General features: G+C 44.9%; 1 protein-coding gene across 1 annotated transcript in view; it reads left to right on the forward strand.

Annotated features, from left to right (window-relative positions):
- The window catches only part of wnk1b (WNK lysine deficient protein kinase 1b), a 100,198-nt gene that overhangs the window by 427 nt on the left and 87,269 nt on the right, over positions 1 to 12,502 (forward strand). The window contains exon 1 of the mRNA XM_080022208.1: positions 1 to 590. This exon is cut by the window's left edge and continues 427 nt beyond it. Coding sequence (XP_079878334.1) covers positions 1 to 590 — 590 coding nt within the window. The remainder of the gene's footprint in view (positions 591 to 12,502) is intronic.

Here is a 12,502-nt window from a genome sequence, read left to right on the forward strand (position 1 = left end):
CGGGTGTCCGGGAGGCGGAGGATTTGAGGACGCCCAGGGGTCCTTGTTTACAGAGCGCCCCCCTCGAGCCCTGCCTCAGCGGTGTCGTCTCCGAGGTGCAAAGTCAAGATGCTAGCGACGGCGGACGTGTCGGCGGGAAGGCGGGTGCCGGTCTCTCCGCGAGCAACGCCGCCAGTAGTGCAGACGGGGCAGTTAAAGAGCCCGGCCCGACAGTGTTGGATGTTACGGATAAGACGGCCAGTGTCAAACAGCCCGATTTGACATTGCTCCCGGGAGGGCCGGAGGAAAAACAGGTCGCAAAAGATGGCAAAGTGATAGAATCCGCAGACGACAGTAGCAGCAGCAGTCCTACAGAGGAAAAGGAGAGGGAGGAGGAGGAGAAGGGCCTCGCAAAGGCCCGGGCAGAGCAGAGGGAGGCAGAGAAACGAGTGCAGGAGGACATCGAGGAGGTCGAGACAAAAGCAGTTGGGACTTCGCCGGACGGGCGTTTCCTGAAGTTCGACATCGAGATCGGCCGCGGTTCCTTCAAGACTGTGTACAAGGGACTGGATACGGAAACGACGGTTGAGGTGGCCTGGTGCGAACTACAGGTAGGTCTCCACTGTTGTAAATTTGGTTTCCTTTTTTTTTTTTTAGGTTGTACTTAAGAAGGATGCTTAGAAGCGACCACTTTTGTGATCACATTTTTAGTGCATTTAAATTTAAGGGTCTAAATGACACAAGATCTAAATGTGTGATTCCAATTCCCATCCATTCTGCTGGTTTCCTGCTGGTATTAAGCATGTATTTAGAAGTGCAACAGGTCAGGCAGAAGGCAATGAGACCAACCTGCCTGTCTCTTTAGTCTTCTAGTTTCTTGATCGGTTTTAAAGTCAATTTCTCGGTTAAATTCAATAATTTCATCATGGGAAGTCAACGGCCCACATGCCTGAGGGTCTCGCTCCAATGTCCTTTCTAATCCCACCCAGCGCTCAGGACACTCTTTTGAATTCAACTGCTCTGTGTTTCTGGTTCACAGTTGACTGTTTGTGAACGGATGCTGTGGTGCATCAGTCAACCAACACCACTAGTTGCGAAAATGATCACAGGCGGGGCGGGATGCCTAACAAAACATGGCCTCAGATGAACTCTTAAATATGCAGCAGTGGTGGTTTAAAAGCTGATGTGCCGTGGTTTAATGCGGTTGCGATACATTTTTTGGCGGGGGGACTGTTGCCCCACATTGATAAGTTCACAATGCAAGTTGTCGGTCCAAATTCTTGCGCCAGGTAAAGTGGATGCACCTCATTTCACGGCAACCGCAGTTAATCTGCCCTTTTGCACTGTGAGAAATTGGATCCCTATAACCTCTCTGGTGCAGCCACTCATGCGCAAGCAGCACTGTAGTGGAGTGGTATTCCTCACGGCAGCTCCCGCAATAGAATTTGTAGAACTGTTTGAATGCTAACAGCGCTCGGAAAAGAGTGAGTACGCTTTGCAAACCGTCCAGACAGTGAGCTACTGTTTGCCGAAATGCCGAGCGGCAGACAGGGTGGCACACGGCGCACCACAGGATGCTGCCGCCGCTGCCACCAGAGTCAACTGCTACAACTTTGCACTTATCTGCTGTAGATACAGAACCGCATTCTTACTCCCCCCGGCTCTCTCTCTCTTTCTCCTTAACTCTACCTTGACATGAAAAGGAGTTGCGGGTATGAGTGACGGCGTTCACAAAGCAACTGAAGGAGCCGGGCGCTAGTTTTGTTTGACGAGAAAGTAAAACCGGGAGGGGGGCGCACGAGATACGGAAAGGAGAATAAGAGATAGGACAGTGAGGGAGGAGGAGACGGGGGCCGACGGAGGTCCTTTTGCAGGGGTGAAGATCGCGGCTAACGGTGTCGGCCGGTCATGAGACGTTCCCGGGTGTTGGCTGAGGTTCCAGTGGAAAACAGCGATGTAGAATCACGTTAAAACTCCCCCCGGCCTCTTACTTCTTAAACATGGATAATTGGGTCAAAGCGACGCTGCGTACAAGACCAAAGGACAAACGCACACTGTTTGTCAGGTGAAGTGTGAAAGAAATGTCAAGTAGAAATATTCGGGAGTCGCCGCTTCTTGCGCGCCGGATATCGGGCAAAGACATTTGGTCGGCTCTTTTATTCACAAAAATGGGATGTTCGGTCTCTCTGATTTTTGTTTGCCGCCGTACCTTGTGGAGTGACCAACAAAGTGGCGTTGTCTTATCTACTGGAGCGGCTTTGTTACGTTCAGGTGCTCAGGGCAGAGCTGTTGGGCCTTATATCAGAATCCAGGAATGTTTTCCTCACAGAGTTGCCGCTGTTGGGGAAAACCTCAGGGCGGCCATGATGGGCCTTTCGGCGAAAAGTAGGTATTTGCGGGAGTCAAAAGACGATAAGATCATACTATCGTGTGTGTGTGTGTGTGTGTGTGTGTGTGTGTGTGTGTGTGTGTGTGTGTGTGTGTGTGTGTGTGTGTGTGTGTGTGTGTGTGTGTGTGTGTGTGTGTGTGTGTGTGTGTGTGTGTGTGTGTGTGTGTGTGAATATCTGTCTCTCTGTGAACGTTTGTGCATAATTGTGTCCGTGTGAGAGTGTTTTGGTCCAGCCACATCACAAGATGCTCCTCAAGTCTTCCTGAATCCCAGGAGCTTAAATCATTTTAATCTAATGCGGAGTTACTAGGAAACACTTGTTTGTTTATCGAAAACAATACTTCTGCTCCGCTCTCTTTCTGTTTTTGCTTTTTATGTGTGTTTTTTTCCCAATCTGTCCGTTATTCCATCGTTATACCCATCAGGTCAAACTTTGGTCGTAATGTTATTTTAAAGGTCATTTGGAATATGCGGTTCAACTCACTTTATGTTTGAGTTCTTTGAAGCGAGGATCAAAATCAAGTCAAATTGCTTTTAGGTGTGGAAGGGTGAGTGGGACGGAGAGAGAGAGATGGAACAACATGACATGGAATTATGGTGTGTACTTCTGCTTAGTCTCATGTCGACCGCCGCCACCTTTTGCTTCAGGGTATACGAGGGCTTTGTTTGTGACCAGCAATTATCCGTGTACTTTTCTAGGTTGCAGTCATTTTACGAGGCCTATTTATTTATGTATTTATTTATTTATTTAATCTTGTTTTTTTGTTGCATGACTTATAATTCGCTTATTGAACTAACAACAAGTTACTTAAATTGGCTGCAAGGGGGATGGGGCTCTTTCAGTTGGATAGAGGTTTACACAGAAACTCTCACTTAGACCTGAACTTAAACTTTGTTTACAGTCTTGTAGAGAGCTACTTTTTGGAAGAGCAGCCCAAGCCCACATCAGGGCTGGTATGGCCAGAATAACTAATAGCAGATCATTTATAGAAAACGTCCCACAGGGTATATCCGCTATCCATTGCATGCATATGTAAGGTGATGTTATGTAAGGGCATTGGATTCTAAGGTGGCTCAATGTATCCAGAGATGAGCAGTTTTCTCAAAAATGCACTGTAATCCTGTGTGCATGGGTGCTGTGCGTTTGCATGGGTGTCTGTCAAAGCTGACTGTGCAACTGCTGACATGTGGCAGAATTGCAGGAGTAAGGTTACAGACACACACACACACACACACACACACACACACACACACACACACACACACACACAGCCACATTCACTCTGGGTGGGCAACTGGCTAGCAGTGGGGCTCAGGGGAAGTGTGTGTGTGTGTGTGTGTGTGTGTGTGTGTGTGTGTGTGTGTGTGTGTGTGTGTGTGTGTGTGTGTGTGTGTGTGTGTGTGTGTGTGTGTGTGGTTCCTTACAGGATTTTGCATCCATTCATCTTTTTGTTCAAGTCTGTGTAATATGTATGTAACGTTGTTTGGCAGTTGCTGGGGATGTTGTGACATCTCTGTGCGCCTGTGTATGTGTCCGTCAAGAAAAAGGAATCCTCTTGAGGTCTGTGTCATGCATTTTCTGGCCTCTGATCTGTAGCAGGTCACTCCTATTTGAGATAAATCCATTGAAGCTTTGGTGGAAATAAGAAGAAGAAGAAGAAAAATAAATAAAAAGAAGGCGGGGAGGGAGGGTCAAGGGTCATGGAGTAACTCACCCAAGGTTGCTTGAAGGGGTCATTAGAGAGATGTATAGATTAAATGTTTTGAGGGAGTGAGATGAAGAGCTGAGAAGGTCTGGTAGCTTACATAGCGATACTTTGTTTGAAAGGATGGAGGGAGGAGGGAAGATGGATGGGGGAAGGGATGGACCGACTCTTTTCTTGGAAGAGGGCAGACTTGGGTTTAATCTTATCTCAAGTTGGCACCAACAGATGTAGCCGACAACCCTTTATTGCATTAGGGTTATGGTTACATCATGGTTTACAAATGCCAATTATTTAAACTTATAGCATGGCCTGGGTGAATAATCACCATGACCCGCCTCCTGGCTGGAGGATGTCCATTAAATTAGGATATAGGGACAACCAAGTAGTTCCAGTCTAACTGTTGTGGGCAGGGGGGTTGGGAGTTCAGAGTTCACCCCTGTTGGGTCAAAGGTGACGAGTAGAGGCCTGTCTGGTGTTAGACAACGTATGGCTCTGGACAAAGAGGGATGGAGCTGCACAGAGAAAGGGAAGGAGAGGGTTGGGGCCCTGGGAAGGGTGTCTGTATGAAAGTGAAGAAATAGTCATAGACATCAGTAGTTTGGTATCAGGTACTGCTTGCGTTTAATGAAGTACATAATGCTCAAAAGTTGTTGACTTGTATAAAAAACCCTTATGTATGGCTTGTGCCGGTTTTGCTTTCTTTTTTTTTTTTTAAACCAAACTATGAGTGGCTTTTTTTTTGGTTTGTTTTTTTTGTCATGGCCGGGGGAAGGCTGATTTTGCCCATAAGACTCCTCCATGTTTTTAACTATTTCAATCGTCAATAAACCATCTCAATAAAGGCTTTTCACATTTTGATAGAAGTAGACTTGGACCTTTTTTTTAAATTTTTTGTTTTCTTCAATGTTTTTTGAATGTTTCAAAAAAATACAAAAGACGAGAAAATAGAGCAGGAAAGAATAAGAAGATAAGGAAATGGGGGGGGGGGGGCAAAAGTTGAAAGAGGAGAAGAGCACAAAGACCTTTTGGGATCGAGAACTTAGGTGTGTGTGTGTGTGTGTGTGTGTGTGTGTGTGTGTGTGTGTGTGTGTGTGTGTCTGTGTGTGTCTGACTCTGACCTCGGGCCCCTCAACTCTGTTTGGTGCTCAAAGACCTTGAAATTTCTCCCTCAACAGTAGCAAAAGGCGGATTAGACCTCTATGCGCGTGCGCACACACACACGGCTTAGACGTTTCCTCTCAATTGCAGTTATTAATTTGGTGCCATAGGAGGGAAGCTGGCCTCTCAGTTGAGTCTACCATCTAGAAATACCTGAGCATGAGCAAGCATTTGTTTTGTTACTAAATTTGTTTTTTATTATTATCATATCACAGGACAATATGACAGTCGTGGTGGGTGAAATCTCATCCACTGCTAGTTTATTACAAAGATGGGTCCAATTCGCTCGTACCGTGATAACACCAGATGACGACAGATAGCTCTTGGTGAACACATGTAGGCTGATGCGAGAAATCAACCTCGTGGCCATCCCAGGTAGAGCACTGCTTTTGAAACTGCCAAAACCACACCGGCAGGCCCCCGTGACCCTGCCTCCGTATTTCCTTCACGCAGATGTTAAAAACATGGCCATCTTCCAGAGGCTGATTTCATAGCTGGTGAATTTTCCTTGGCTGGTTGACAGACGCGAGACCCTACCAGAGGTTCAGATTTCCCTGACCAATCAGCACGTCGCCAGGCCTCTGCCCAAGACCGCCTCTCTCTGCGGATTGATCTCTAAAATTCCTTAGGTCTTAAATGATGTCCCTCACACACACACACACACACACACACCCACACACTTGATAGATTTGAAAGCGGAGATATTTTTATTGTGGATGAAACCTTCCCCTCTCTCCTTCCTCATGAGCACATTTGTGTTTGCATAGGTTTTTTTTTTTCTCGTTTTTTAATGCTTGCTTATTTGCATGTGTGCACAAATGGCGGTTATCGCTCAGTGACTTCATTTATTTATCGGGCTTTGCTTCTGCAGCTCAGCCACAACAGAATGTTTCAAGCGTCAAAGACGTTTTCTGACCCATTTTCAGACCTGAAGCCGACGTCTTATCTTTTTAATGTGATCGTCGCTCTTTGCTCTGAAGGGGAAACTGCGACGGAAAAAGCATGGCCGACGCAACTTATAGATGGGTAGATTATTCGTCCCCAGAGGGAAACTCCAAAGGGAAATGACACAGGCGTCTATTGATCGCAGAATGTCATTTGCTTTTTTTTAATATATATTATTTTGTTATTCTCTCTCCTTGTCTCCCTAACTTCACTCCCCACTTATCCTCTCTCTCTCTCTCTCTCTCTCTCTCTCTCTCTCTCTCTCTCTCTCTCTCTCTCTCTCTCTCTCTCTCTCTCTCTCTCTCTCTCTCTCTCTCTCTCTCTCTCTCTCTCTCTCTCTCTCTCTCTCTCTCTCTCTCTCTCTCTCTCTCATCCCCTCACCGTTTCTCATTGTCTGTAGCCAGCTGTGAGAAACAGAGGAAGGGAGACAGAAGCTGACACTTCCTTGTGTGCTCACCACCCCGTCCTTCTGTGTGCGTGCATGCGTGTACATGCAAGGGTTTTTCCCAGCGTCTATGTGTATGTGCGTGCGTGTGCTGTACATGCCAGTGCCCCCCCCCCCCCCTCCATTGTCAGATCGTATGAGAGAGGCTTCCGGTCTACAAGATAGCGTTACCTTTGATTCAGCAGGGCAATTGAGGTGTCACATTGTATATAATACGGATTCATACTGATTGATTGATTGCTGTTAGAATACCGTAGGTCACTTCGAAAATCAAACAATACACCTGAATGCATTGGTGGACTGAACCTGACTGGCTTTGATTTTGATAATGTGTGAGGAGGTGGAGGATGGCACAGAACGTGTGTGTGTGTGTGTGTGTGTGTGTGTGTGTGTGTGTGTGTGTGTGTGTGTGTGTGTGTGTGTGTGTGTGTGTGTGTGTGTGTGTGTGTGTGTGTGTGTGTGTGTGTGTGTGTGTGTGTGTGTGTGTGTAAATTATGGCATACGGTTATTATGTGAAGTATCTGTTCTTATGATATCTGGTGTAAGTGAATTATTGAAATGGGGACAGATGCTTGGTGTCTTGATGAGAAGCAGATGATGTCATGGCTCATATCGGTTTCACATCGAAATTAGCCGGTTTACCTGTTTTTTTTGGGGGGGGGGGGGTTTACACCCGGGTAAACCTGCTAAATAGGCGATTGACACTTTTCCCATTGCAGGAAGAAAAGCCGTTTTTTCTGGTGCGTCACGTTCGACGTCACAAAGACGCCGGAAAAGAGGCGTGTCATGGTTCCAGTGTGATTGGGGAGGAAATTGCAACTTAAACAAACTACATAAAACTTGAAGAAAAAAAAATAAAATAAAAAATGTATTTTGAGCTGTTCAAAAGAATCGGATCGTTCATGAATTTCCCAACACTAGAGGAGAAGCTGAAAGGGGTATTAGTATTTCTCTCTCTCTCTCTCTCTCTCTCTCTCTCTTACACACATACACACACACACACCCTCATCCACTCTTTGCTTTCTTTTCTCTGATTTGCTCCCTCCGATTCACTCCTCATGTTCATCTCATTTAGTCTTCCTGCTATCGCCCTTTCTGATCTTTCCTCTTGTTAGTATGTCAATTTCTCTCTTGTTCGTTCTGTCTTTGTGTCTTCTCCCTTCTGCCCTCCAGTTCTGCGCACATTTAAAGAGAAAAGTCACTTTCTGTCTGATGTTTGCTGGGGGGGGGGGGGGGTGTGTGTGTATGTTCTCCTCTGCTGCTGCTTACATATTCATTCCTGCTTCATAATTCAACTGTTTTGAATTTGAATTGAGGAAAATATATTTGGCCATTTCAGCTGCACTACATTGTAATGCAGAGAGGCTTGTACTTAAGCGCCTTAAGAGCCAATCATTCTGTATAAAATTCAAAATAATAAAATTCTACCAAGTAGCTTCAAGATTCAAGAGGTTTATTCGTCACATACATATACATAATTTCATACATATATGCACTGAAATGCCAATGCAACGCATCCGGTGATTACACACAATATGTCCTAGACTAAACACAGTCTAGGACATACATCGGAGCCTGATCTGTAGACACAAAAACACAGGAGACTTATTAAATACCAGCGTTGATCTGATTAGAGTAAAGAGGGTTATGGTTTTTCCCTTGTTATAGTTTTGCAAGGATCTTAAACAATACTGACATTGTCTCAATAATCACTTCCTGGAAATTAAGAGCCGCGATTGGCCGACGGCTGCAGATCGGAGGCCAGTGATTAGGTCACGTTGCCGCGAGCCAGAAATCACAAATCTGGGATCAAATTGAAAATGGCTTCTCATTCCTCACGGCTGGTCAAAACTGGAGCGTGCGGGCCACGTGTTGGGTTGATTGAGCTTATGTTGAGATAAGATTCGGTGCGGTCTATCCTAACCTTTGGGACCCCTCGCGAGTCGCGAAGCAGTTTGAGGCGGGTCGCACCGTGGCGACGCGCACAGGGTGGCTATTCCAATCGTGCAGATGGAACTTTCTGCTTTCCGGACCGTGTTTTTCCTGCCTCTGTGCACTGTCTCGGGACGTGTGTGTTATTAGGACACCGGTTGATGCGGAGAAAGGTTATTTCGGAGGGATTTACCAAAATAATGAAAGAGCACAAAGTGTAGAATGTGGAGGAGTAAGTATTGAGGCTCTAGAAAGAGGCACATTGACATAAGGAAAAGACAGGGGAATTATTTGAGAAGCCGAGAGTTGATAGAGAGAAAAAAAAAAAGATGGATTTTGGCAGTGGTCGAGTAAGTAAACCCCACACGATTGTGTTAGAAGAAAAATGTTACAGTTACTTGAGACACAGTGACCACAACCTGTAACTCATGTACCAATCCCCTGACTCATTCTGCTAGAATGCAAGCACGTTTCCTGCTTTACACTGAAATTGCACTTCTAATTCTTATTATTATTTTTTTTTAAACACTACACCAGAGCTGCAGTGATAAGTTGATTAATTTATTAGTTGCCAACTATTAAACTAATCACCAATTATTTTGACAATTGAAAATTCATCGTGTGCCATTTTTTAAGAAGAGAATTTCCAAATTCTCTGATTCCAGCTTCTTAAATGTGAATTTTTCTTTAGTCCTGTATGACAGTAAACTGAATATGTTCGTTTTGTGGACAAAACGAGATAGTTAAGGATGTCGCTTTGGGAAACAGTGATCGACCTTTTTCAGTATTTTCTGTCATTTCATGGAAAAAACAACTACGGTAATCGATTCATCAAGAAAATAATTGTCACATTAATCGATAATGAAAGTAATCGTTAGTTGCAGCACTACGCTACAAGCAATTCCCTACATTTGACACAATCTTCATGAATCAAATCTCTTGTGTTTACATGGAGCACACTGCCATTCAAAATGCTAAACTCAAATGTCCTGCTATCCACACTGACTCTGCACACGGGCAAACACAGGTTGCACATAATTGGTTTTGCAAAAAAGGCCACACGCAATATCTTCCAGTTTGGAGCAATGGAGGAGTACTGGGACGAGGAAGAGGAGGAGGAGGATGAGCAAGACCAATGAGAGCCATAATCCCTGATGAAATCCGGGCCACTTCGGTTGACGATGACCAACAATGAGGGAGGCCGGGCAGAGTACCAGCAAAACTGAGCAGCTGAGCGAAGTCATCAACATGGTTCTAGAAAACACCGTAACACAACTAAAGTAAGTAAAGCAAATGCAGTACAGCAAAATCATAGAAAACAATGACGTACACTGGACCGTGGTCGTGCGCCAAAAACCAAATGAGGACTAAATGGTTCTGCAGGGTGCCATTTGAAAGGAACACAGAGTGAAATTGCGCTCTGACTGTGTGCAAGAAAGTCCTACACATTCACAGGACTGATGCAGCCTTACGATACCCACCTACCTTATTGTAATCCCCCTGTTTTGTACTCCACAATCTTGACCCCTCTAGGTCTATTTTTTGAATATCATACTAGATGCAGCCGCGGTGGAGCATATATTTGTTTTCCTCGACGAGGTTGGTTGCAATCTCGCGAAAAAGACGGGGAAGGGGAGGGAATGTCGCTACTGTCTGTGCACAGCCATTAACCAACGCGGCGGCGTCCGTCACCATGCTGCCCTTGGCCCCTACGCCACTGCCCGTCTCACCTGGACAAGCTACACAACATGCTCATTCCACCGGGCCAGATCGATGACCCAGAGCAGCCCAGGTACATCGTCGTCGGGGACAGCATAAGTTTCCACAGAGTTCATCTCCCGACATATTCTACATTTCTCAATCCGATTGAGGATTTATTTATTTATTTTTCTGCCTGGAGATGGAAGGTCTATGACCGCAATCCCCGTGCGCGTATACCTGTTCCGCAGGCTCTGGAAAGATGCATGTGCAGATATAGCTGTCAAAGCTTTTTCAGGGCTGGATGCGGCGAGCTCGGCGATACCTCACTCACTGCTTGGCCCAGGGAGAACATGGCCTGCGAAACAGAAGACAGGAAGCAGTATAAAAACATTATTCCAACTATTTTACAACAGACTACTGTACATACATAGTAAGCGGAACACTGAACATGCAAAAGGCGTAAGTCTCCTGATAAGGCATTCGTACCGTGTTTTCAATTTATAATAGTGTTTTACATTGAGCACATCAAATGTTGAAAAGGCTCTTAGAAATGTCTATTTCTATGATGGTGTGGTGTGTCATTTTAACACAAGATACCTTTGTGATTAGACATATAACATTGTTTTGAATGCAGAGTTTTATTTTTCAGGACATTTGTGGTGTTTTGCCTTTTGTGTGTGTGTTTTTGGATTTTGTATTAGTTCTGAGAATATGAGATATGTTTTAGGGAAAGCGTGTGTAAACACGTGAGGAAAAATGTCAAGATTCACGAGATTCAAGAGGTTGAATATTGCCCCATATGCAACATGACCAAATATGTGCAATATGACCAAAACTGAACGTCACCAAACCTACACCAAAAAAAAGCCGTCCCCGGATTGTGTAAAATTTTGGGGCCGTGGGCTGGAAAAAAAGCTGAAGAGCCCACGGTTTAATAAGCTGCTCAATGACAAGGCACTTGGTCAGTTAAGGACTCTTTAAAATTTCAATTGTAAAATATCTTGGCGATGCCGTACAGCTGAGGGCGAGGTCAAACCAGTTTGGGTGAATTTCAGCGCCACCAGTACTCGAAATAAGCAGCGTTCAGAAACGCACCAAGCACAAACGGATGAATAAACAAACAACAAATGAAAGAGGGTTGTAAATAGACTGTTTGGCGACTGAGGTGGCGTGACATGGCCAGTTTATATGCAGCACTTCATAAGTGTTCGCCGTACGGTTATGTTTACAAGTGGGACCCTTGTATACAGAAAAAGGAGTAATCAGCTGCAGGGATGTTGGGCATTGGGCAATGACGTGTGTTTACACTGATTTGAATTGCTGACAATTTGAGGGGGGTGGGGTACAGAACGTGGAGCTGGTCGGGATTCACCGCCTTCCAGGGCTGGGCGACCTATAGATATAATATTGCTATTCTGATATGAGACTAGATATCGTCTGGGATTTACCGGTATTGAGAAATACCCAAAATTGGGGGGTGGAAGGGAAATGCAGAATTGGCGTATCTTTACCAATTACTTTAGCTATAATTAATTAAATAAACTTATAATTAGCTGGACAAAACTGCTCCACCATGGCCTGATGTCTAGGACGTATGTATATTAAAGGGTTTTACTGGATATGTGCATTGCTTTTGGTCCTCCTCTAAATCTGTTTTCCACGGTTCGCCTCCATTGTTGTTGGTTTTTTTGTCGTTTTTTTTTTTCTTTGTCTGTGATACAGCGAGATACAGTATCTGTTGAAATAGTCTCTGAAGTCTCTGAACTGGTCTTCGGCTACGTCAGCGTAAAATTACTTCCAGCAACCATACGACTGCTGTTTCAGCGCCGAGACGCACGCTTGTGAACGCGTGTGCACGCCCGGCGCATCGTTTTGTCCGTTTCATCGTTTTGTCTGTTTCGTCATTTTGGTCTGTGCACTTGTGTGCTTCTCTACTGTGTTACTATACTATTGTATATGCACATGTGCAGTTGCTTGCTTGCAAGAAGGACCAGTCAATTAATTGATGTTATTGTTGTCTTTCAGTGGTATCACATTATCATGAGGTGAAGACATAGCATCATATCTTGATACATCATTTTGGGCAAAAATGGGCAACATTTTTCCTTTCTATGTAGCAGAGGTTCTCAAACCTTTTTTAGTAGTGTCCCCCCTCTAAGATCACATTTCAGCGGAGTACCCCCTTCATTGGCATTGGGAGGGATTTTTTTTTCTTTTTTAATGAACATCAATTATGTTGCATCGTAT

The sequence above is a fragment of the Zeus faber genome (assembly GCF_960531495.2).
Source record: "Zeus faber genome assembly, chromosome: 21".
In the NCBI taxonomy this organism is placed as follows: Eukaryota; Metazoa; Chordata; class Actinopteri; order Zeiformes; family Zeidae; genus Zeus; species Zeus faber.